Source organism: Chaetodon trifascialis, chromosome 16, assembly GCF_039877785.1.
Source record: "Chaetodon trifascialis isolate fChaTrf1 chromosome 16, fChaTrf1.hap1, whole genome shotgun sequence".
Taxonomy (NCBI): domain Eukaryota; kingdom Metazoa; phylum Chordata; class Actinopteri; order Chaetodontiformes; family Chaetodontidae; genus Chaetodon; species Chaetodon trifascialis.
Window position 1 is genome coordinate 22,538,806 of NC_092071.1, and position 23,156 is coordinate 22,561,961.

The 23,156-nt window shown below is 39.8% G+C and overlaps 1 protein-coding gene across 32 annotated transcripts in view; it reads left to right on the forward strand.

Annotated features, from left to right (window-relative positions):
- dlg2 (discs, large homolog 2 (Drosophila)) overlaps positions 1–23,156 on the forward strand; it is a 220,157-nt gene that overhangs the window by 112,555 nt on the left and 84,446 nt on the right. For 21 of the 32 annotated variants that reach the window (XM_070982281.1, XM_070982284.1, XM_070982287.1 and 18 more), the window contains 3 exons: positions 10,761–10,844; positions 12,025–12,189; positions 15,634–15,693. In XM_070982281.1, the coding sequence (XP_070838382.1) occupies positions 10,761–10,844; positions 12,025–12,189; positions 15,634–15,693 (309 nt within the window). The remainder of the gene's footprint in view (positions 1–10,760; positions 10,845–12,024; positions 12,190–15,633; positions 15,694–23,156) is intronic. The other 11 variants (XM_070982307.1, XM_070982288.1, XM_070982317.1 and 8 more) reach the window with 4 other exon arrangements.

The window sequence follows — 23,156 nt, forward strand, 5'->3', positions numbered from 1 at the left end:
GCCTGCTCACAGATTCCAAACCACAAAATTCAATTTCAGTAATGTTTTTACTCTGGTCCAGTCTTGGACAGGGTAACAGAGGATTGTGATATGCAGTCATTGTATAGTATTTCTACATTTGGCTGTTTTGTCACTATTGAACTTTAGTATGATTTACTGGATTTTAGGATGTGTAGCATTTCTTCCACCAGAGCCTTTCCTTATCTTGCAATGCTGACAAAAGTGAAAAATAATTTTGGTCCTGTGATTTGGCTCTGCCCCACAATGCAATGGCTTCTTTGTTGGTTCGTCCACCAAGTTTAATGAAAATCGGCCGAGTAGGTTTTCTGTAATCCTGATGACAGACAAACTAACAACCTGGACCAAAATCACAACCTCCTTGGCAGAGGTGACAGTACATCAGTAGTCTGTGTTCTGCTGCTTTGGCACTCTGCCCTGAATCTTCAGAAATGTACAGTATGTGTTAAGCAGGACACTACAGAGCAGCATGTGTCAGCAGAGGACCGACGGCCTCATTTCCAGAATGGTGACGACATCTCAGAGAATGACAAGAAATTGCAGTATATTTACTATTCACCTTGACCACGTTTCTTTCTATTTTTAGTTACCTGACTTCATTTATTGGCGAGAGAGAGAGAGAGAGAAAAGCCTGTACAAGTGAAAGAAATGTGAGAAATCACATTTTAAGGCAATATAGTGAACCATGAGCAGACAGCTGATCTATGGCTGCCAACGACCACAATGTTTCTCTGGATACCAAAAAATTAAGATAAGTAAAATTTTGATGAGTTGATGTTGGAGCTTGGCATGTTTGAGATGTCGGTCTGTCCGCCATGTAAAATCAGTGACATGATGCGTGTGTTAAATGGCCAGGCGTGTCGGAGACGTTTGGTTCAGACAGCTGCTCCAAAGAGCACAGCAGTAAACAGCAGCACACGCATGAATCAGTGTGAGGGCTGGAAGTCACAAAAGTGAACTGATATTACATCGTACATTCATCATTCACTACATAAAAGTGTCATTCATCATTTAAGTAAAGCGGTCTCAAAGGTGCGAGTACCAACAGCTAAATGGAAGTGATGAAAATATACAAAGTGCTTCAGCACAAACTTTTCATGTTGGATAAATAAGGACTGATGTCTGTTGGTCTTCAAATACATAAACGCGTCTTCTGAGACATGCAGAGGACATTTTACAGTAAACAGGAACAGCGATATCCTCTTTAGTTCCTGGGGAAAAAGCCCCCAGACTCCCTTCAAAAATCATGTCATTTTATTGTAATTTGTTCAGTAACAGGAAACTTTATATACTTTGTAAAACGCACTCCACAGCAAATAATTAATCATGCTTCAAATGAATACATGATTAAATGTAATACATCAGTTTATTTATTTAAAGAAATATTTACCGTCAAACAGCTGTTTTAAAGCATTGTACTTCACCTCTCGTTACTCCATGTTTCTTGTCGCCCACTGTAAGTTTGCCGTTGTGTTGCTGTACCTCCTCTTGTCGGACTACAGCCACCATTGTACAGTGTTTTTTATTATTAATATTTTTATGAGCTCCACCTCAGCAATGCACACAACTACTCCTGAGTGTTCAAACTAAAATACAACTGCCACTGTTTCAAAAAGAAAAAGAAAATAATAGACAAGTATGCCAAAAATATCCCAAAAAGTTACATTATATGAAAGGAAATATTAAAATACAGGATAAAAATCATTAATCATTAATCATTTTTACTTGAAATCAGCATTTATTGACAACCACCCATCAGATCAGATCAGATCAGATCAGATCAGATCAGATCAGATGTGTTTGTAGAGCTGTGAAGTAAGTAGTTTGAATGTTTGAACTCATTTTGATGTTTTTGTGTCTATGGAAAAGTTAGCCTTTGACCACTTTCCTCCCTTCCTGTATTCCACGTGGCTTGTTTAACCTTCATAGCCAAGAAAAGAACACTGTGTAATAAGTGTTAGGCTGAACTGATGAAAACGAAGCCTTTGTCGCCGCAGTGCCTTTTGATGGCTTTGGAATAGAACCTTTCAGAGTAACAGCCCTTTGCGTTGCTCTAATAGATCTCATTGTTACGCTCGCTGCCTCTGCTTAGCTTCACAGACACCTTTTCTAAGCCTTTATCCAGTGGTCACATGCCCTCCTCCTCCATCTCTTCATGGGTTTCGCGCCGTCTCCCTGTAGCATTAGTCACTCATCGTTAAAGAGTTAATCAGTTCTAGAGACCATGCTACACTACATTCACGCTGTACTCATCATTCCTCAGTGCAATAACATGACTTTTATTGTCATGTATAGCAAACTACAAAATGATCTTGGTTGAGACATGATGCACTCCTACTGATGCACTCTTGTTTTGCACCGTTGAGAGTAAAAAACCCTTAAGTTTGCTTTTAACATGTGCTGCCAGCTTTGTTGAACATGTGCTGTTTGGACACTGGTGGCATCCAAGCTTATATCCAGACCACAAAAGATCTTTTTGTATGCACATTAACAGAATTTTAGGAGCACTTTAGGAGTAAATATGTGTAACAAGCTCACTGCATCGTGAAAATGAGAAAAATTTAAGAAAACAACCAATGAGAAAAAGGAAAATGAGTTTTGAAACAAATCCTCCTGACTGAGCAATTTCCTGTATCACTGATAACTGTTGGACATTACGCTAACCCATGAATTCTGCTTATGTCACATTTAGCTTGCTTTATTAAGTGGCTACTAGTTTAACCACTTATGCTCCAGTTCTTATGCTTTGTCAGTCATTCTAATGACTCCATGTACAGTGGCCTGAAAAAGTATCTGAAGCGTTTGGAATTTCTCACATTTCTGCATAAAATCACCATTAAATGTGATCTGGTCTTTCTCAAAATCACACAGATGAAAAAACAGTGTCCGCTTAAACTAAAAACACCCAGACATTTATATGTTTTCATATTTTTAATGATGTTTGCATACAAACAGTGACAGAAGGGGGAGGAATAACTAATTGAACCTTCTGCCTAAGACTTTGAGAGCAATTAATGGCTTTTTTTTTTTTTTAATGTAAGTCAGGTGTGTGTCTAATCACCTAGGAGTGGCTTAAAGCTGCCCTGCCCACTATAAAACACACAGGTGATAAGAATTGTGTCTTGATGAGAAGCATTGCCTGCTGTGCACCATGCCTCGCTCAAAAGAGCTCTCTGAAGACCTGCGATCAAGAATTGTTGATTTGTATAAAGCTGGGAAAGGTTACAGAACCATCTCTAAAAGTCTGGATGTTCATCAATCCGCAGTTAGAGAAACTGTCTACAAATGGAGAGAGTTTGGCACTGTTGCTACTCTCCCAAGGAGTGGCCGTCCATCAAACGCCAAGAGTTCAGCGCAGAATACTCTGAGAAGTAACAAAGAACCCTAGAGTGTCTGCTAAAGACTTACAGAAATCACTGGCACAGTCTGCTATCTCTGTACACACATCTACTATATGTAAAACACTGGCTAAGAATGGTGTTCATGGGAGGACTCCACGGAGGAAGCCACTGCTGAGTAAAAAAACATTGCTGCACGTTTAATGTTTGCATTGCACTTGCACTTGGATACTCCACAGAACTACTGGCAAAATATTTTGTGGACTGATGAAACCAAAGTTGAATTGTTTGGGAGGAACACACAACGTCATGTATGGAGGAAAAACAGAACAGCTCACCAACATCAAAACCTCATCCCCACCGTGAAGCATGGTGGAGGGAGCATCATGGTTTGGGCCTGTTTTGCTGCCTCAGGGCCTGGTCAACTTGCAATCATTAATGGTAAAATGAATTCAAAAGTTTATCAGGATGTTTTGCAGGAAAACTTGAGGCGATCTGTCAGACAGTTGAAGCTAAAAAGAGGATGGATGCTGCAACAAGACAATGATCCAAAACACAGAAGTAAATCAACCTCAGAATGGTTTCAGAAGAACAAAATACAGGTTCTGGAGTGGCCAAGTCAAAGTCCTGACTTGAACCCCATTGAGATGCTGTGGCATAACCTCAAGACAGCGATTCATGCCAGACATCCCAAGAATCTGACAGAGCTGCAGCAGTTTTGTAAAGAGGAATGGTCAAAGATTGATCCTGATCGATGTGCCAGACTGATCTGCAACTACAGGAAGTGTCTGGTTGAAGTTATTGTGGCCAAAGGGGGGGCAACCAGCTATTAAATGTGATGGTTCAGTTACTTATTCCTCCACCTTCTGTCATTATTTGTATGCAAACATCATTAAAAATATGAAAACATAGAAATGTCTGGGTGTTTTTAGTTTAAGCAGACACCGTTTTTTCATCTGTGTGATTTTGAAAAAGATCAGATCACATTTGATGGTGATTTTATGCAGAAATGTGAGAAATTCCAAATGCTTCAGATACTTTTTCAGGCCACTGTATCTTGTCTCCCTGATCTCAAGTCCACTAAATCTCAGCAAAGCAAGTAAGTTAAGTTGTTTTAATAACCAGTGAAAAGAAAATGCAAAGAAAATAAAATAAAATATTTTCTCTTCGGGCATCATGTACTCCAAAGAGCGATGCAGTGGTGCGTCACTCTTCTCTAATATGATTGTGTAACCAGAGCATGGGTGATTTTACCTAGTGCTGGAGTGATTCTCTCACACAGTATATAGTAGGTCACTGGGCTTCTCTCAGGCTTGAGGTCAAATGCCTTGGATTGGTACAGTAGATATGCTCTTTAGCTCCAAGCCTTCCTTCAGCTATTTCACCTCATTACAGCAATTCCACTGTTGGCTGCGTATCACGTTATTGCCAACGCACCACGAATTCACGTTGTGATAACAGAGACAACATTGATGCTTAAAGATATCATTGAGAAAGTCTATTAAGACACTGAATCGTACATAAATGACAGCGGTAGCTCACATAAATGTGTTTCCACTGTTTGGCTCTGCATGATGTCACTGAGGAAAACTCTTTCATTTCACACAGTGCACGGCTCATCTGAAACTCATTTTCATCTAGTGGTGACTGTGTGTTGGTGTGTATCCTTGCTGGCAGTCGTTGCTAGGTTACAGGTATAAAAAGTAAACAGGGAGAGGGGTCCTCTCATTAATGCGACCGCAGTGCTGTAACATTAGACTGCCACAACCAATCACAACGCATGGACTGAGCTAACTCAGCCAAATACACTTCATATGAGATAATGTACAGTAATGAGTATTTACTGATGTTTCATCTGACATGAGTGATTCCAGAATGAGTCATATTCATTAAACTGTTGGCCACATATGTCAGAAGAGTATAGTTTCGGCTGTGGTGTGCTTTCAGTTTCTATATTTAGACCCTCGCCTCTCGCCCCATAGTTTTGCTGTGGTAAGCCAAACAGCAGCAGTAGCTACAGACACCTGCCTCCTTGCTTCTGAAACAACATCTGTGTTTGGGAACTGCCTATGCAGCCCTAAAGCAGACAGACACTGCTTCTGACCTGCTTGTGTTCTCCTCTTTTGAGAGGATGGCTGGGAAAAAGTGGGTGCATGATATACTGTGTGTTTGTGTGTAATGCTTTGTTTAGAAGAATCTGTTTGACTCCTTTTGGTCTTATCTGATCAACTATTGAATTGATTGACATTTAATCCCCTGACTTTACATCAAGCACCACAATGATGTTGTCAGTTTTGTTTTTTAGTCCAGAGAGTCAACTACTGAATAGATTGCCATGATATTTTGTACAGACCTTTATGGTCCCCAGAGGATGAATCCTCATGATACACCTGAAAGTCGATTATTAACCATTAGTCAATGAAATTAATTGGAATTTATTTTGAATGAATTTACTGATTCTGGCTTCTCAAATGTGAATATTTATTGTTTTCTGTGTTAATGTGTTATATCATTAGGATTTGGTCTTAGTGAAACAAAAGAGCAATTTTAATGCATCACCTTGTATTGAGGGGAAGTATCGTGTGTTTTTCATTATTTTCTCACTATTGAAATGTCCTGATAACAATTGGTTGGATTGCCATGATTTTTGTTTCAGGCTTCATGTTCCCACATAATGAATCACAATTACTTTGTTGATCTCTTGACTTTTCATCTAAAGGAATCAGGTAAAAATGTAAAATTGTACAGTGCTTTTGTAAGTGAAAGTCAGGCTGCTGAATGTGTTTGTGTACAGTTTACGAGTGTAACATTGTAGCCTCTGTATCATAAGTAAATAGCCATAATAATACTTATACCAAGATAAAGTGTTTTGCAAAAGCAAACTGTACTGTAACACCTTAATCTGCACAAGAAATACAAGCTGACCGAAATGTCATTTTGTCTTTACACATCAGTTCAACAGAACACTGCCTTCTCCTTAGTATCAGGTGTTTCAACCCAAACTCCTGATGGAGATATGGAATTATTGATAAAAGAACGAGGCGTCCATCTTTAGTGCTGCATCCAAGATATCCCTGCATTGTCAGACTTAAACACAGTGCAGCAGTCTACCATCTGCCATGTACTGATTAATCCTGTTGGAGGGCAGAAATTATAGAGTGCACTGAAGAACTGATTCAGTAACTTGAATGAAACTGCTACCTGTGTCCTAATAGTCCCCCCAAAATAGCAGCAGCACAAAGCCAGTGTGCACTGCATCCACAGAACTTCACACAGTCATCTTGACTAAGACTGAATGGAGGTGTCAACGCCACATGCACAACTTCTTTATTACTGTTTTCATATTTTCCATCATGTGTCAGTGAGCACTCCAGCTTCTTCAGCAGGTGATGTATGATGGTACTGGTAAATTAGGCTGCAGTTCATTAAATGCCAACACAACAACATTAAGAAGAAAAACATCATGCCATTGAGCCCTGATGTCCAAACTGACAATAAATTCCATCATTTTATGCATTATCAGTATAAATTAGTGCTGTCAATCAATTAAAATATTTAATCGCGATTAATCGCATAAATGTCATAGTTAACTCGCGATTAATCACAAATTAATTACACATTTTCATCTAAATGTCCCATTAATTATCATTTTAATACTGTTATCAGCATGGAAAAGTGGATAGGCTTGCTTTGTGCAAATGTTTTTTTATTGAAAACAACATGCAGTGTTTTTTCCACACTAACATTCTCACTTTGAGCAGTCATTCACATTTGATTGAATCAAATCTCACACATTTTAACACTGTCAATAAACAGATGACAAAAAAATAAATGCTTGGTTACAAAAAAGCCCCTTCAACAACCCTTTCTAAGGGATCAAAACAGGGTGATACAAGATAAAGTTACATAGTGCACATCATTGTAAACTAGGACTCAGGCTATAGTGCAGTTAAACCATGGCTGAAACTTTCCTTTCTTAAGTTTCCTTTAAACATACAAGCAGTCAGACTATGATGCTCTTCTATTTATTCACCACAGGCTCATCAACCCAGCCTCTTATTTCTCCTCAGAAACAATGAACATTACTTGGCTATGGCTGAAGTAAGCTTGTTCTTAGTTGCGGTATCATATGTCTCTGTTGAAAGTCATCCATTGTCGCCTGATTTTGACAAGGAGGCGGTGGAGAATTCGCATTTGCCGTGTGTTTGTCCATCAGGTGGTATTTCAGACTGGATGTGCTGCGGTGATAACTCAGTTCACACCAACAATACACACAGATAACTTTGGTCTTGTCAGTCGACCCATCTGGCAACTTTTTGAAACTAAACCTCCCATTCAGAATCTTGTTCGCATCCATTTCGGCATTTCGCGCTTGACATCCACACAAACCGGGAGCCTACTCTTTTACAGCTAGTGAGCAGGCAAGACCAAACACGTGCGTGGGGCGTGCCTATTGTTTTATTTCCAGGTTACAACCGGATCCTGTAGTTTTTCTTACGTTACTAGCAGTGGCCACAGCTTATAAAAAACTACAAGTTCACTAGGTCACAAAGAACATTAATCTCACGATAAAAAAAATGACGTTGTTAAAGTTGATTTGCGTTAACGCGATATTTTTGACAGCACTAGTATAAATTATATCAAAGCAGACCACACAAAGGTGTGTCAACAATATGGACTCCACAGTGGATGCTGCCACAAACAACGCTACGTTGCTCGGCAGTGCAGTGGTTGTTAATGTCTCTGGAGTTGTTGCGCTCACCTTTCTGAATCTCATTCTCTGAGCCTTGTGCACCACAAAGTCCTCAACAATCTGCTCTTGGTTCAACTTATTTACTTACTACTCTCAGTTCACATTATAAGCAGTCCACTCAGTCTGTTCACAAACAGCAAGCCCTGTCATGCTGCTTGTTAATGGTTTGGGACAGTCGCAGTTCATTTCTCACTACCTGTATAGCTAACACTGTGTGACCTGGGTCACTGTCAGTCCCGCTACTAGCCGCTGTTTCTTTCTGGAATTCCATGTGTCGTGCTAGCTAGCTAAATCTGACAGATGTCTATGAACATGAAGCATGCAATTTAATTGTGTTGTGTTTGGAGCCCCTGGGCTGTACATGCATCCTTCACTGTGGTCATTGCCTTCTACTGTACCTCCACATTAAGCCGGTTACATCTGTAAATGCATCTTTTTCTCTCAGCTTCAGCCCTCACATTCAGACTGAAACAGCATTTTTTGCCAGTCTCCACAGAGTATAAAACTAAAAATGCTGGCTTGGTGTTTTAGTGTGTACAGAGATAACAGAGCTTCAGCAAAATGATGACATAAGCCGCCCGGTGAGGGTTGGGAGCTGTGTGCCTGTACCTTAAAGAAGACAGCCTTTAGTCTCCCACTTTCACTGTGATTGTTCATTTTAAATTCCAATGTAGTCAAATACACAACAGAGCTGTTAACCTGCATTTATGTTGATTTTGATAGATAACGTTTCATTTCAGTTATAAAACAACTGCAGCCCAATGACTGCTGTTTAGCATGTAGTATTTATTGGGGGCGATCCAATAACTATTTCATACTCATTCAGTTGTCTGACGAAAGGAAAATATGTAAGAGAGAACGACAAGGCTATAAGGTGAAGCTGGCTGTGTTAAAGCGCTGCATGGGTGACCACAGAGAGCAGCAGGAGACTGAACAGAGGTGGAATGGGCTGTCAGTCAGCAGAGTAACTGCTGTGGCAGCAAATTTTCATCAAACCTCTTCTGTAACAACACATTTTAAATGATTTAGTTGATCACACAGTGCAGCTCTTGTCATTAATCTGTATTTCTGATGATTGGATACCATCCTGACCGCAGAAGAGTGATTTGGTCAGCTGGGCTGTGGGTCGCTCTCCTTACCAGGAGTTGGTTATGATACAGTTTTGTTGTTGCCAGCTAAAAAGAGCAACAAGGAAGCGATTGAGCTGTTTTTATGTTGTCCAGGTGTCTCACTGTGGCAGTTAGAAATGCTGCCTTGATGCAAGTCGTTTTCCCAGATTTCAATATAACATTAGACATGCACAGCTACATCCAATAGAGTTCTAACAGCATAGCTCATGAATTCATCACTATTCAACAGTTGATTGTGAAGTCCTGGATGGCAGAGCTTCTCTCCAGCACATGAATGCAGCACACCACAAGGGGCAGCCACACAAGTGCCTGGTGGAGTTGCTTCGGCATAGTGGTGTATTGAAGCTTTTAGGTTATTAATACAAGGATATTATGGACGCTACAACTGATTTTTAGTTGGATTTTGTGGGAAAGTTCATCCATTGCTACTATTGTCCATATCAGCCAGTTAACCAACACGCATCCACACTATACACCCACCCAATTACTACTTACCTGCACTGGTATATTTTTCATTCTGGAAAACAGACTAATCATATATAATATCACATTTATGTGTTACCTGTTACTCACATCCTGTGCAGGCTCACATTTAATTTTGCAGACTGTGTGTTTAAAATGACAAAATGCATTAATGAACACTTCACCTTTTTTCTTTGTTTGCATCTTCCAGGGTTGTCCAGTAGATAACGCATGCACGAGAGTACAAGTCAGGCAAACTTACAGAATGCACTTCTATTTTTAGTAGCCCTGGTAGCTGTTATATCACCGGCCTGGAGCTGCATCCTCCTAACATTAGAATGCGTCTCTTTACATCGCTGCCTTTAGGTCTCATCAAAAATAACTGGAGCGTTACAGTTGGTTTTTGCATCTCTGTGATGCAGCTAGCCACTCTCTGCATGAAGATCACTTTTGTTCTCCTTGTTCTCTAAGCCTGGTGCATCTACTAATTATTAACTAAATATTGTGCATCTACACTTGCAATTTGAAGTGTGAGCCTTTCCCTTAAAATGATCCAGTCATGTCAGTGAGTGCTGCTGTAATAATCCTGTTATTTGATTAAAATGTTAAATGTGGGGGCTGTTTCTCTCTTGCCTTCCTGTACAGAAAAAGTACATCCTTTTTTTTTTTTTTTGCTTAGAATTGTGTTGTGCTGTAGTTTGCTCTTTATCATAGCTCTACTAGCCAACTTCAAGTTTACTCGAGTGTGTAACCGTGCCATGAGATGACAGTTTCTCTGTGTCTAGTCTCCCCATCTGGTACTACCTCTGTGTTTATGTGAGTTTCACTTTGTAATCACCCTAACCACATCTGTCCTGCATGTACTGACATGTGTTGTGTTGCTGTATGTGCGAATACCTTGCTTCTCCTCCTCTTGCTGCTGTTTTAGCTTCGGTGTGGATGTGCTGGTTGTATGCTTGGGATCTTGGACGTGATCGATCGTTTATACACTTGATTTCTTAGTGACACCTGTTCTGTTTGCTCTCAGTGGTCACATTATGGTCCTGTTGCTCTCTCCAGAACAGGCCACCAGCAGTACAGGGGTCACCCCACAACGGCCAGCCCCCACCCTGCATGAACCCTGCCTTGATGAACGCTCCCTGGGTGAGAGAGGGGAGGAGGGGGGTCGATTTTTCAGCCCATACCATCCCTACCGATCAACCACAGTATTTAGTGTCGTGATGATTCAGTTTGTTTTCATCACTCATGTGGTTAGAAGTGAAAGGAGATTTCATCCTGTTGATGGAAAGTAAAGCTAATTCACTCCATCATGTGTTCATTGGGTCACAGCACACTTTAGAGCCATTGTCAACTCTCATGAGCTTCTTTCTTATCACTGTATTTATACTGTTCATCTTGACATCATTCACTTCAGCAGTGGATTTACCTGTTCAAATTGGGGATTAACAGGGATTTCAATATACTATGCAGATCCAAGGAAACATTACAAAAATCAAACTCAGCTTCTCGCACTTCAGTAATGGAAGACAGAAGGCTGCTTTGAGAAAAAGTCTCCTACTGTTAGGAAGATGAAAAATATAAACAGGAATGACGAATAGAAACATTATTCGCATATGTACTGCCGTAAAGTCGTAATGAACTCCAGTGAGCATGGGATGGACACAGAATCAGGATAAGCAGCCAGTGTGATTCTAAATATCATATCTCTGCACAGTTTTTGTGGACTGTGTTAATTTCACTCCGTGGTCATTTTGAGGCCACAGTTTGTGGTGCAGGGAAATAGTTCAACGTAATTTCAAAGAAAACATTTTTTTGTAGAGAGCAGAAAGACTAGGATAGTATAACGTTTAGTTTGAAAATCACAAATCTTTAAACTTAGTAAGCATTTTGTCACATCACACTTGAATCTTTTAATGAGTCTAGAGGGTAAAACTAATATATTCTAATGAGTGCCCAGTTTGAATGTGAAATATTATTAGAACATTTCACATTCAAAAATAATGAAATGCAACACATGGGTGTTACAGTTTTGCCATGTTGATGTTCACACACCATCATCTGTCATGTTTGATTCATTGTTTCTCATGAGGAAAACTTTTGAAAACAAATGTAACCTTCTTTTCATAAATCAGAGTATTTAAGCATCGCAAAATAATTGTATCAAGATGAGGTGTAATTACTGAAAGGAGACATTGAAAATGAGGATATGGATATGAATTTACTTTTTAACCGGTGTTTGGATCTCATCACTTTTCTTTTGCTCTCTCTCAATGTCCACCCGTCTCTCTTTCTCTCTCCTTTCCATCCCTCTCTCCGCCCTCAGCAGTACCACTACCAAGAAGATGACTCGCCGCCTCTTGACCAGGGATTCCCGCGGCTCACCAACGAGGTGCGCGCCCCTGAGCTAGTGCACGTGTCAGAGAAGAACCTGTCTGAGATCGAGAATGTGCACGGCTACGTGTCCCATTCCCACATCTCTCCTCTCAAGGTTAGCAAGCCAGTCTCTCTCCAGCCATCCCTCTCTCCTCCGTTTGTCTTTCGAGCTTAAACTACAGAATCAGGATGAAAGACACAACACCCAGACACTGTGTATGTATGTGTATGTCAATTCTGCCCATGTTAGATCTGGATTACTTCTAAAATTTTCCTTCTTGGTTTTTATTTTTGTTTTTTCTTCCTTTTTGTTGTGCTTTCCTGATTCACAATAGCGAAAATTGGTGGCAATAATCTGCTTATCATTTTGAAGTGTTTGTGTGTCATTAGAACAGGAAATGATCAACTGTCTTCACATCCATCCCTCTCCATGCTTTTCACATTCTTTGCACACCTTTCCCCCTGCATTGCCTTGATTCATGAAGTGCCAGTGTGTGTCCTGACCTGGACTCCAAACTCTAACATATCTGTGTCTCTTACTGCCTGCAAAAGAGCACGTCTCTATGTTGAGTCCAGAGCTGAAGGAAAAAAAACATTCCAACTGTTAAGAGGTCTCAGGTACACACTACAGGCTGTAACTGTGTTACTGATGTGGGTCAGTAATACAGTAAGAGAAGGGTAGAAGATGAGATGGCAGCTTCCTTGTCAGATGCAGTTTGTTGTGTTTCTGCTCAGGTTTGATCCAGCAGAGGGCAATGTTGGAAATGAAGAGAAGTTTTATTGTGTCAGTTTGTCTCAGACAGTGTTTGAAACTCTTGGCAAATCATTCATTGCACAGTGAATGGAGGATGAATTGACTGCAGCTTCACTATGTTTGGTTCACAGAGGCACAGGCAGAGTGCTGAGCAGCACTTGTGGAATGATTTCAGGATCAACACTGCTATTTACAGTTCTTGTAGTTTATACTATTTCATAAATGCTGCTATATTTATATTTCTAATTTGCATTTTAGAGATGCTAAGTTCATGAATCTAATATTCTTAGCCTGTGTATTTTTACGCTAGTTAATAAAAAATGTGCTGTTTGAAAAGAAAGAGATGGGCATAAATACCATAAGGAATAATCTGGTATGAATTGGATCTAATGTTGCACATATGCAGCAAAATACTTCTCCCTAATCTGTGTTCAAAGCAAGTCATGTCGAAGAAAGTGACTCTTCCCCCACAGGAATATACTCGACAGAATATCTAACTGCAGTAGGGGAAGAAAGTATCTCAGTATCCTCTGATCTAATTGACTCTACTGTAAGTCCATTAGGTTAGATTGTAATAGGTCTGAATTTAAAAAAAAAAAAAGTTTTTTGTCCTTTGATTGACTTCCATCTACTGCACTGTCCTGCATCGAAAGATTGGTTTGAAATGGGTATTAGCTGTGATCGGAATTGAAATCTTTGTGTATTGTGTGGTTACAATGCATTTGATTGGACGGTTGGCCTTGACTTTGTTTTAGTGAAGGCATTTTGGCGTTGTTAATGTTAATGCTTTTATCTTTGCACTGTCTCCATCTATTGCCAGCATCTCTTATGTGCTCTGTTTACACCCTCCTCCTGTGTTGTGCCATAAAGTGATATCTGTTGGTGTTGTGATGTAATCCAGCAGACTGTCAATGACATCTGTCAAACACTGTAAATTGTAGGTTATAAACCAGTCGAGGCATACCAAATGATGATGTTCATCGTCATGTCTCACAGTTAATGAGGTTATTGTTCATGTAAATGTGACACACAGCCGTCATTTGGCCCAAACAACCTTAAACCAACCTTTGAGTTTGGCAAACATCATATTTTACTGTATTTCTTTCAAATAATTTTGGTTCCCAACAGTGAGAAAAAGCTAAATTAGCAAACGAGGACATATAGCTGTCTGCAGCTTGATGAGTGCTGATCATCACAGTGTTAGTGATATGTTCAGGTGTGGCTGCAAAGCTGTGAGTGTTGACAGTCATTCAGCCAGTGTTGGTGTATGTTTATTGACAAGCTGTGAACACAAAACTGCTCTGTTTTCTTAAACTTGTCTTTGCTTTGGAAACCAGTTTGTCTCTTATGAATGCAGAAGTGATCATCAGTGAATTGGATTTTGCACATGTGCTGTCAGTCTGTGATGGGACTATCTATGAAGATAAATATGTAACAAAATGCAAGAGTTTGTAGACTTGATGTGAGAACTTGAAGAAGAGGACTCCTATGTCTGAATTTTTACTTGTAGAAAAAAAAGAGAGCTTGTGGAAAATCACAAATGTGTAGATTGCTAATGACATAAGCACAATGACAGCTGCAAACTTGTAATCCAACATTTACTCACATTGTTTTTACTTGAGTTCACAGTTATCACAACACTCACTGCATCTGCACAAAGATGCTCTCTCGCATCACAACGTGAGGAATCTGCACACCGTGACTTTTGCAACACCACAATATGTTGCAAAACTTGCACTTGCAGCTGTGGAGGGATGAGAGAGCAGAGGAGGTCTCAGGGCTCGACTCAGCTTACGTTGGCTGGCGGGGGCCACTTGTCTTGTCATTCATCACACCTGCATTCAAGGTGGTCATGGCTGTGCATAGATCCACTGTTGGTGATTTTCATTGTTTTTTCCCTCTAAATGCACATTTGGCAAGACAATGTAATGTCATATACAGCATATAGCTTGAGAGCCATATATGGAGATTTTCCCATATTGCCCAGGATAAAAAAAGTTAAATATGCTAACCTGTTTAGCTTAGCATTGTTATTCAGTATTCATGCTTCACAACTACTGGTGAATGCAGTGAGATTGTAGAAGTTAAACCATTGCTGTAAAGTTGATTATCTGAGAAGCCCCCTCTCTAGCCCAGGACTCATATTATGAGTCAGAAGAAATTGGTGCTATCCCTGTATAAATGTTTCTGTGTAGATGCTCCAGCAGCTCGGCGCTGTATGATCAGAGCTGATGAACCCTGTACTGTAGCGGTGCTGCAGTGATCGTCCCGCTCCCTGTCTGTTCAGCTGCTCCCTGCAGATCCTCTTCTCTCATCTCCTCAACATTGCTTCTGGACTCAGGACACTTTTGTCTTCATAAACATGTTTCAGTCCAAGTTTGTCCATCATTTAGCAGCCAACCAGTGTACTGTCATGGAGTTACACATAACTGCAAAGACTGTCCATTCTTTTTCTTTTATGCTTGCTTTAATGAAGCAGTTCTCACCTTCAATTCTGCGAGTTCTCACACCAAGTCTGCAAGCTCTCACATTTTGCAGCATATTCACCTTAATGAGATGTCCCACCGGGTAAGAGGCTCTTCCTCATTGACAGAAATAATGCAGGATGCCAGAGTGATCACTCCCCCTCATGCTCATCTAATCTTTAACCCTTTGAACATTTTTCCCTTCTCCTCTCTTCAACATGTGACAGGGTAACCATTACTAATGCTTTTTTTTATCCTGATGCATTAGGCTCCCTTCTCTTTCTCTCTCTTTACCCAAGTAAACTGGCCAGTGATCTTGTCTTTCGTTTCTTACCTGCAGCCTGCACTGGTTACCCGTTTTGATCTTGCGTACCCAGGTGTGACCACAGCAAACTACATGGCAAGTTTTATTTAATTTTATTTTAATTTTACCTCTGGGGAGTCTGCATCCCCTTTGTAGTTTTTTTTTATTGGTATTACTTAAAACTCTACCCTTATTTCTGGGTCTGTATCTGGGAGATTGATGTCCCCTTGCTGCTGCATGGACGTTGTTTTGGTGTTTGGTGTTGTCAATCCATTGCCTGAAGAAGCAGTCTTTCCTTTTCTTGTGGGTTGCTGTCATTTTCTTGCCACACCCACACTTTGTTAAAATATCCCCATGCGTGTTTGTGACCCATTTGCTTGCCAGCGAATCCCATGTGCTTGCTGTGGTGTTATTGTGATCTGGTGTGATCTGTCTCTGTAAATAATCATGTATTACATGTTGAAGCGTTTCCTGTACCCAGGTGTACCCTTGTGTTTAGGGTCCCCTTACCTGATTTAACGTATATTCAATAATCAAGTATATTCAAAAATATTGAAAGGTCATGTGACTCTTGAGGCAAAATTAAAGCATGCTCTACTATGCATTGTCTTTATGGTATTTTTTAATTGATGAAACATTGAGAATCAGTGATAGTATTGTTGAATTGGGTAAAGTGGAGGTGCAAAATGAGTCCACACGCTACATAATGAATCTGCTGCTTTCATTTTGTCAAGAAATGTCAAGGTCAGTCATTAACTGTCAGCTTTTAGCACCCAAAGCAAAGTGGAGCCCATCAATTATTGCATTTAAAGAGTACCAAAAGCACAGACTCTGGTTTTGGTGTAATAGTGATAAACCAATTAATCTAAACATACTTCTTTGATTAGTTTTTCAGTGGAGATATTGGTACATCCAGCTATCTCAGATGCTGTCTTGAGAAGACAAGATCCTGCTCACTGCGCTTACTTAGCATCACAATTTATTGATCATACTCACATTTTGATGTTTCTGGACTTTTACCAAGAGTGTTTTTGTTTTTTTTGATGATAAATAAATTGTACTTCTGAGCAAGAGCAGTGTGCAGGATCGACTTTTCTGATGTGTAATCAGTGAACGGAAACATTGGCAGCCACGGCTTCAGTACTTAAAATGACAATAAAAAAAGAATAGAGAAAAGACTTTTAGTGGTTGTGAGTGATACATCCTCACTGTACAAAGTGAAGTATCTTTGATGAAGAAGAAATCGTGTTTCAAGTTTATCCCTTCCTCAGGACATGCACACTTAATTAAATGCTCCATAACCCAGATTTATTCAAGCACAGTTGATGAGATACTGTAAGATTTATTGTTCAGTTTTACTCAGAGCTTTACAGCAAAAGTTTGGAGAGGACCCTTTAGAGGACAACTCTCCGAGCCAGATATTGAAAGTTGGTGTTTCATAAGTAAAGCTCAAACAAACACCTGGGATAGCGTAAAATGATCAGTTTAAGCTGATTTTTGCCTGGTTTTAACATCTGCTTGTCTCTGTTTCATATCATTACAAACTGAATACTTGTGTCTGTTGGCTTGGTGTTTTGGCTTTTGAAACTGTCACACGTCTTTGTGCTCTGATAACTGACGTGAATCAGTCATTATTATTGACATTTGATCAATTAGATAATTCAATGAATAACTGAAAGATAAGTCAACAACAGAGTGTGGTGTTGATGGTGAGTTAGTTTCAGTTCTATTCTGCTTCGTCCTAAACATTCTCACACTTAAACATCTGTCTAGATAACTATTGACTTTCTCTGGGTGTAATTTCCTGGTGGGTTGGTTCCCTCACGGCATTGAGGTGAACCTGACTCGATTGTTAATCTGAGTATGGGAAAGGCAGAGCGAGAGAGGTGAGTGTGTGAGGGAGTCGTGAACAGGCCCAGCACTACGGATTCTGTGCTCAACCTATTTGTTTCCTCTCGGCCTTGGGACTTTTGAATGAAAAATTGCTTTAATACAGCCGGTGTAATTGTAAAGGCAGCACTGAGGCAAGAATTATGGTTTGTCTTTGACAAGAGGAAGCCTAACCCCTCCCCTGCTAGTCAAATTAAGCACCACAGACTGGAGAGTGTGACTCAGGGAAGACATTATTGATTCTAACTGCTGCAAAGTTTTATCGATCACCAGCCTCTTTCCATGCTAATATCAGCTTGTAAAAACATGCATTTGTTTGCAGCAATTACTTCTCTGTCAATCAGGCAGCGTGAGGTTTCATAGTAAGAAATAGCGGTTTCATGAAGACTGCAGCGGCAGTCATTGGTTTTTTGGTGAGGAGTTGGAAAAGTGCAACTTTCCTCCCATGGGGAAAAGATCTTTTTTCTGATCCACTCCCTATTGTTATTATGCATCGGATGTCTTCTTATCCACACAACGGCAGGCCCTGATTGCCTTGTGAAAACTCTCAGATTGGCTCAAATTGGCTTTTGAAGCCACTGTTGGTAAGTGGAAACAGCAGTGCATCAATGTGGATAGGAGAATCATTTTCATTGAAACACTGTACAAATGTGCTTCATGATGGCATTTTGTGGATAGGTAGTAAAGCCAAAGAGTTCTGTTTGAGAGTCATATCTTTTTTAGGGCAGTATTTTAATTTAGTTTGACTTTAACATTTGAACTACTGAAGAGCAGACCTTTAAAATGAAGTAAGGCCACATGTTTTATCTGTGCATAGATTATTCATAGGCTTTAGGTTAAGTGCAGTAGACAAGTGTCCAATTTAAAGGGATACTACTGTAACTCATCTTGACATGCTGTTTTTGGAGTGAAGCATGTAAAGTTGAGTTAACATTTGTTGTCAGATAGACAAGAAATGTATTTCCTCCCAGCTGAATACCATATCGGAGAGAAAAAGAAGCCTTCTAGGTGGTGAATCTGTTTGTTCGGCCTGGGCAAAATAAATTGAAATATGACTAGTGTCCTTGAACCTGGCTGAATATTATAAGGACAGAATGTTGTGATAGTAAGGCAACAGTTCCATCAGTCTGAATCTGTTCCTGCTATCAGAAGGCTATTTCATACATTTCATAGGATTTCAGCTGCAGGAATATGTGACATTTTTTATATGAGTGGGACAGATTGTGTTTTATCTTCCCACTTCTTTTATGGATTTATTTCTTGTTTGTGACACTGAAACACTGTTGCTGGCACAAAGTCAATAAGAGAGGCTGCAGTGCAGGTTGGGCTTTTAGTTTTTGTTATTTTGTTTTGTTTTTTCTGATGGAAGTTTTTGGGGGAAAGAAAAAAAAAACAAAAATCCAGACCTTAATTCAAATATTTGCCCTAAGCCCACTGCTGCTCTGAAATCCAGGCACATAGTGTGGCACACAGTGCAGTAAAACAGCATGGCAACAAAAAGGACCACCTCACCTGACATGTCCTGTTTCATAATACTACTTTGTACCTCAAGAGGCGATAGTCTGAAAGCACAGCCCCCTGTAGTTTCAGCTGGAAGATGTATATGAGCGGCGAGGTACATTATACAAGCTCTCAACTTGTTTTAGAGTAGTTAAAAAAGTCACAAAATGTTAAGAGAGAAAATATTCTTCTATTCTATTTTTCTTATTAAACAGAAAAATACAATTGCATGCCTTCTGAATTCAAGTTTCTCTCTTTTAGTGAACTAACATGATCTTAATTCCCAAATTAGCTCATCATAAAACTCACTCAAACCGCCTTGTCTTTCCACTGTTACAACAATCACCAGCTCTGGTTCAATTCTCGAAGTTAGATTTATGTAGATGCTAGTTAGATAGATATACTTCCTTACTTACTTCCGGCGCCGTACGAGCAGCAGCCTTTTACAGCAGCTCGCTAGACTTTAAGAGTTTTTCTTATCTTTTTCTGCTTTTCTTGTGCGTCTTCTTTTATACTTTGTGTTAACTGCATGCACTTTGTCTTTTAATATTCTATTCTGTTATTGATGCTGCTGTGAAATTCGAAATTTCCCCTCGAGGGACGAATAAAGGAATATTGAATTGAATTGAATTGAATTGAATTGAATTGAATTGAATTGAATTGAATTGAATTGAATTGAATTGAATATTCTGGCTTTAGATGCTGCTTTTCCACGTTGGTGATGTCCAACCTTTCTCTCGCTTCTCCCACTTCACCCTCTCCTTTCCCCGCCTGCCTTGTCTTCATCATCCCTGGAGTCAGAGTGCTGGTTGGCTTCTCGGTCATCAGACTGGCCTCCATAAGTCTCAGAGGCTGTGTTCAGTCCCGATCCGGCTCTGTTCGCTTGGAGTCGACTGAACTCAACTAAACGTGCCACATTAGCAGCATTTTTAGAGATCCAAACATTGGCTGAGATGGGCGACATTTGGGTGAAGAAGCTTCACTCAAACTAAATCATCTAAAGGTTAAACAGAATTCTATTCATCATAGCTAATTCATGAATATTCATTACACAGTTGATAAAATGGCACTTTTCAGACTTTAATTGGATCAGAGGAACTGTCTAGACTCTCAGTCATCAAGGAGATTCTTTAAAATGTCTCCCCTTCTTCTGTAGATTGACAATATCAAAACTCTCATCTATGTCAGTCTCATTTGGACAGTTCTCTACCCTAGCTTGTTGTCTCACTACCTTTAATTGGATGGGAAGAAGATTGAAATTTGAGTCCCAGAAGATAATGTTGCCATCAAGTACTGTTAAAGGCCTCAAGAAACGATTATCTTTCAGTTGTAACCTGAGACCAGCACTTAGTTGTTGTAGAGGGCTACTTGAAGTGAAATAGTGTGTTGCAACAGTGGCAAGAGGCAGTGGACTTCATTGTTTATCTTTCACTGACACACCTGTTAAAGTGAGTTCTGTCCTGTTATCAGAATGCAAGCCACTTGCAGATGAGGCATGATAAGTCCCAAAGGGCAAATGTATGAGTGGCAGCTGTCTTCTGCTGAATGCACAAAAATATTCAGTATTTAACATAACAACTGCTGACAAAACCCCTAAAATACTTGAATGTTATAGTCCAAACTGTGCCAACAATACTAGACAGAGAAATGCTGGAGGAACACAACTGAGGTCATAGTCAACTGCAAAAACACAAAAACTCTTTGGTTTAAAATGGTTACTAGCATAGTGGTATTATAGTTAAAGTTATACTATGCAACACCAATTCCAAAAAATTTGGGACACCGTGTAAAACATGAATAAAGCAGAATGTGATAATTTGCTAATACGTTTTTACATACAGTACACAGTTGAATTGTACAAAGACAATATATTTCATGTTTTTCTAATCAACAAAAAAGTAGCAAAGTTGTGGAATGCTCCAAAAACACCTGTTTGGAACATTGCACAGGTAAACAGGTTGATTGGTAACATGTGATAGTATCATGATTGGGTATGAAAGGAGCATTCTGGAAAGGCTCAGTCATTCACAAGCAAGGATGGAGCAAGGTTCACCACTTTGTGAACACATGATTGGATAAGGGATGTTACTACATGGACTCAGGAACACTTTGGAAAACTGTTAGTTGTAAACAGAGTTCGTTTAGTGTAGTTCAGTTGTAAGCAGTAGTCATAATTTTATTTCTGCTGGATGAGGTCTGTGTTTGGTAGGCCTGGAGATGTAAGCACATTCACAGATGGCCTTTGTAATTGTGCATGTGTGTTGCATTATTATTCCTTTAGAATGCCTCCATCTTTGTTCTGGCAGTGAGGAAAAGAAAGGGAGCGAGGAAACACAAGGAGTCAAAATGTCACGTAAAGTGTGACCAACCTCTCCTCCTGATAGTCTGTTCACGAAGGGTTCCCATCAAACCTAGATTGAACATAATGATGCACTGCAAATAACCCCACAGACCCATCTCCCTGTTTATGTGAAAGATTCAGTGCTCACTGTCTACACTCAGGCACACTATGGGATCCTTCAAAATTGATTTGCTCTTAGAGGGTTTCTGTAAGAGGTCAATTTTGTGCACTTTAGCCATTTTCCCATGAAATACTTTTTTCTTTGCTGATGCAAAAACTGCCTGTGAGCATGAATTAAAGGTGGTGACAACACTCAAAGAATCAAAAATAAGACATATATTGAGCAGTTCATTTAATATTGTTGTAAGAGAACATCTTAGAAAAATCACAGCATTTAAAAGAGGTCAGCTCTTAAACAGGAGAAAGGAAATGGAAAGCCATTAAACAGAAACAGCCATTAGTACTTACAGAGTGCTGTTGTAGCTTCTCAAATTGTGAGATGGAGCCTGACTGTAGCCAAAGGCTTGGACTAAGAATCATGTGGGACATGCTGAATGTGTGCTGACCTTTTTTATTTATTCAGATTTTCAAAGAGAAGACAATTTTTGTTTGAGCAGCTGCACTTGTACTCATTTGACAGTGAGGTATGGCCTCAAAATAATCACCAATGACCTTAATGAATATTTAATGCCATGAAAAGTTGCATTTTTCAAGTTTGTACTGGGAAAATGACAATATAGATGTATTTCTTTTAACTAAAAAACAGTCAGATGACAGCTGCTCATTTTTACTACTGCAGCTTGAATATATGGTCTCTCTAATTTTAATGTTGAACTGTCAAAATTCAGCCTGTGTTTTCACTGGTTAAAGCATCATATGTAAATTTCTGGCATATATTTTGTTAAATCCTCATGAAGCTGCTCCTTAGATTTGAGGAGCAGTGGTCTCTGCTGAATTCTAAATTGACCATGTTGCAGAGCAAAAAAAAAAAAAAAAAAAAAAAAGGTGAAATATTAGCCTGTACATCCAGTATGCTGAATGCAGTTTGCTCTTTACACAAATTTAGATAAGATGTGTTTAAATCATTATAATGCCTTTATATGTAATATTAATGGAGTTAAAGCAAACAGGCCACATTTTATCAGAGAACTGTTGCAAAAAAAACTTGCAAGACACTAGTTATTAAATACCTGTAAATTTTCTGAGGTACTTTATGATGCACATTGTTAGTGATGTAACCTGGGGTCATTGGGTGTTTTGAGTCCTTCCACAATCATACACTCTCGCCAAGACGACTTAGCTAGGGTTGATGAGGCACTAATCTTTATCCAAGTTCAAGTGGCCTGTGTAATCCATGGATCCCCCCTCTTGATCCATAGCCACCTTCATGCCTTCTCTGCAGCCTTGATAGTGTCTTTGATGGCTTTTTTACTGTGCAGTCCTGTGATGCAAAGGAGATTCAGGGCCCTCTAGAAACACTGCCCAGTGAAGCCTCTGCAGGCCAGTTCAATTGGAACACATCATAGACATCAAGACCATGTCTGGGTTTAGGGTAGTCACTGCAGTGGTTTGCAATCCTTCTCGAGGTCGACTCTCAGTCACAAGGAACCCACCTTGCCTGAGCCTGCGGTTTCTTCCCTAACTTGATAAATGCAACTGCCTGTCTTGCTGGACACTGTTGTTTGGCCTAGCTGATCCTCATGCTGATGGAATCGGCTACTGCCAGGACCTGGTCTTGACACCACCAATAGCGTCCCTCTTCCAGAGCCTTTTGGCAACAACTGAGGATGTGTTCGAGTGATCCTCATCTCTGACACAGGCATACTGG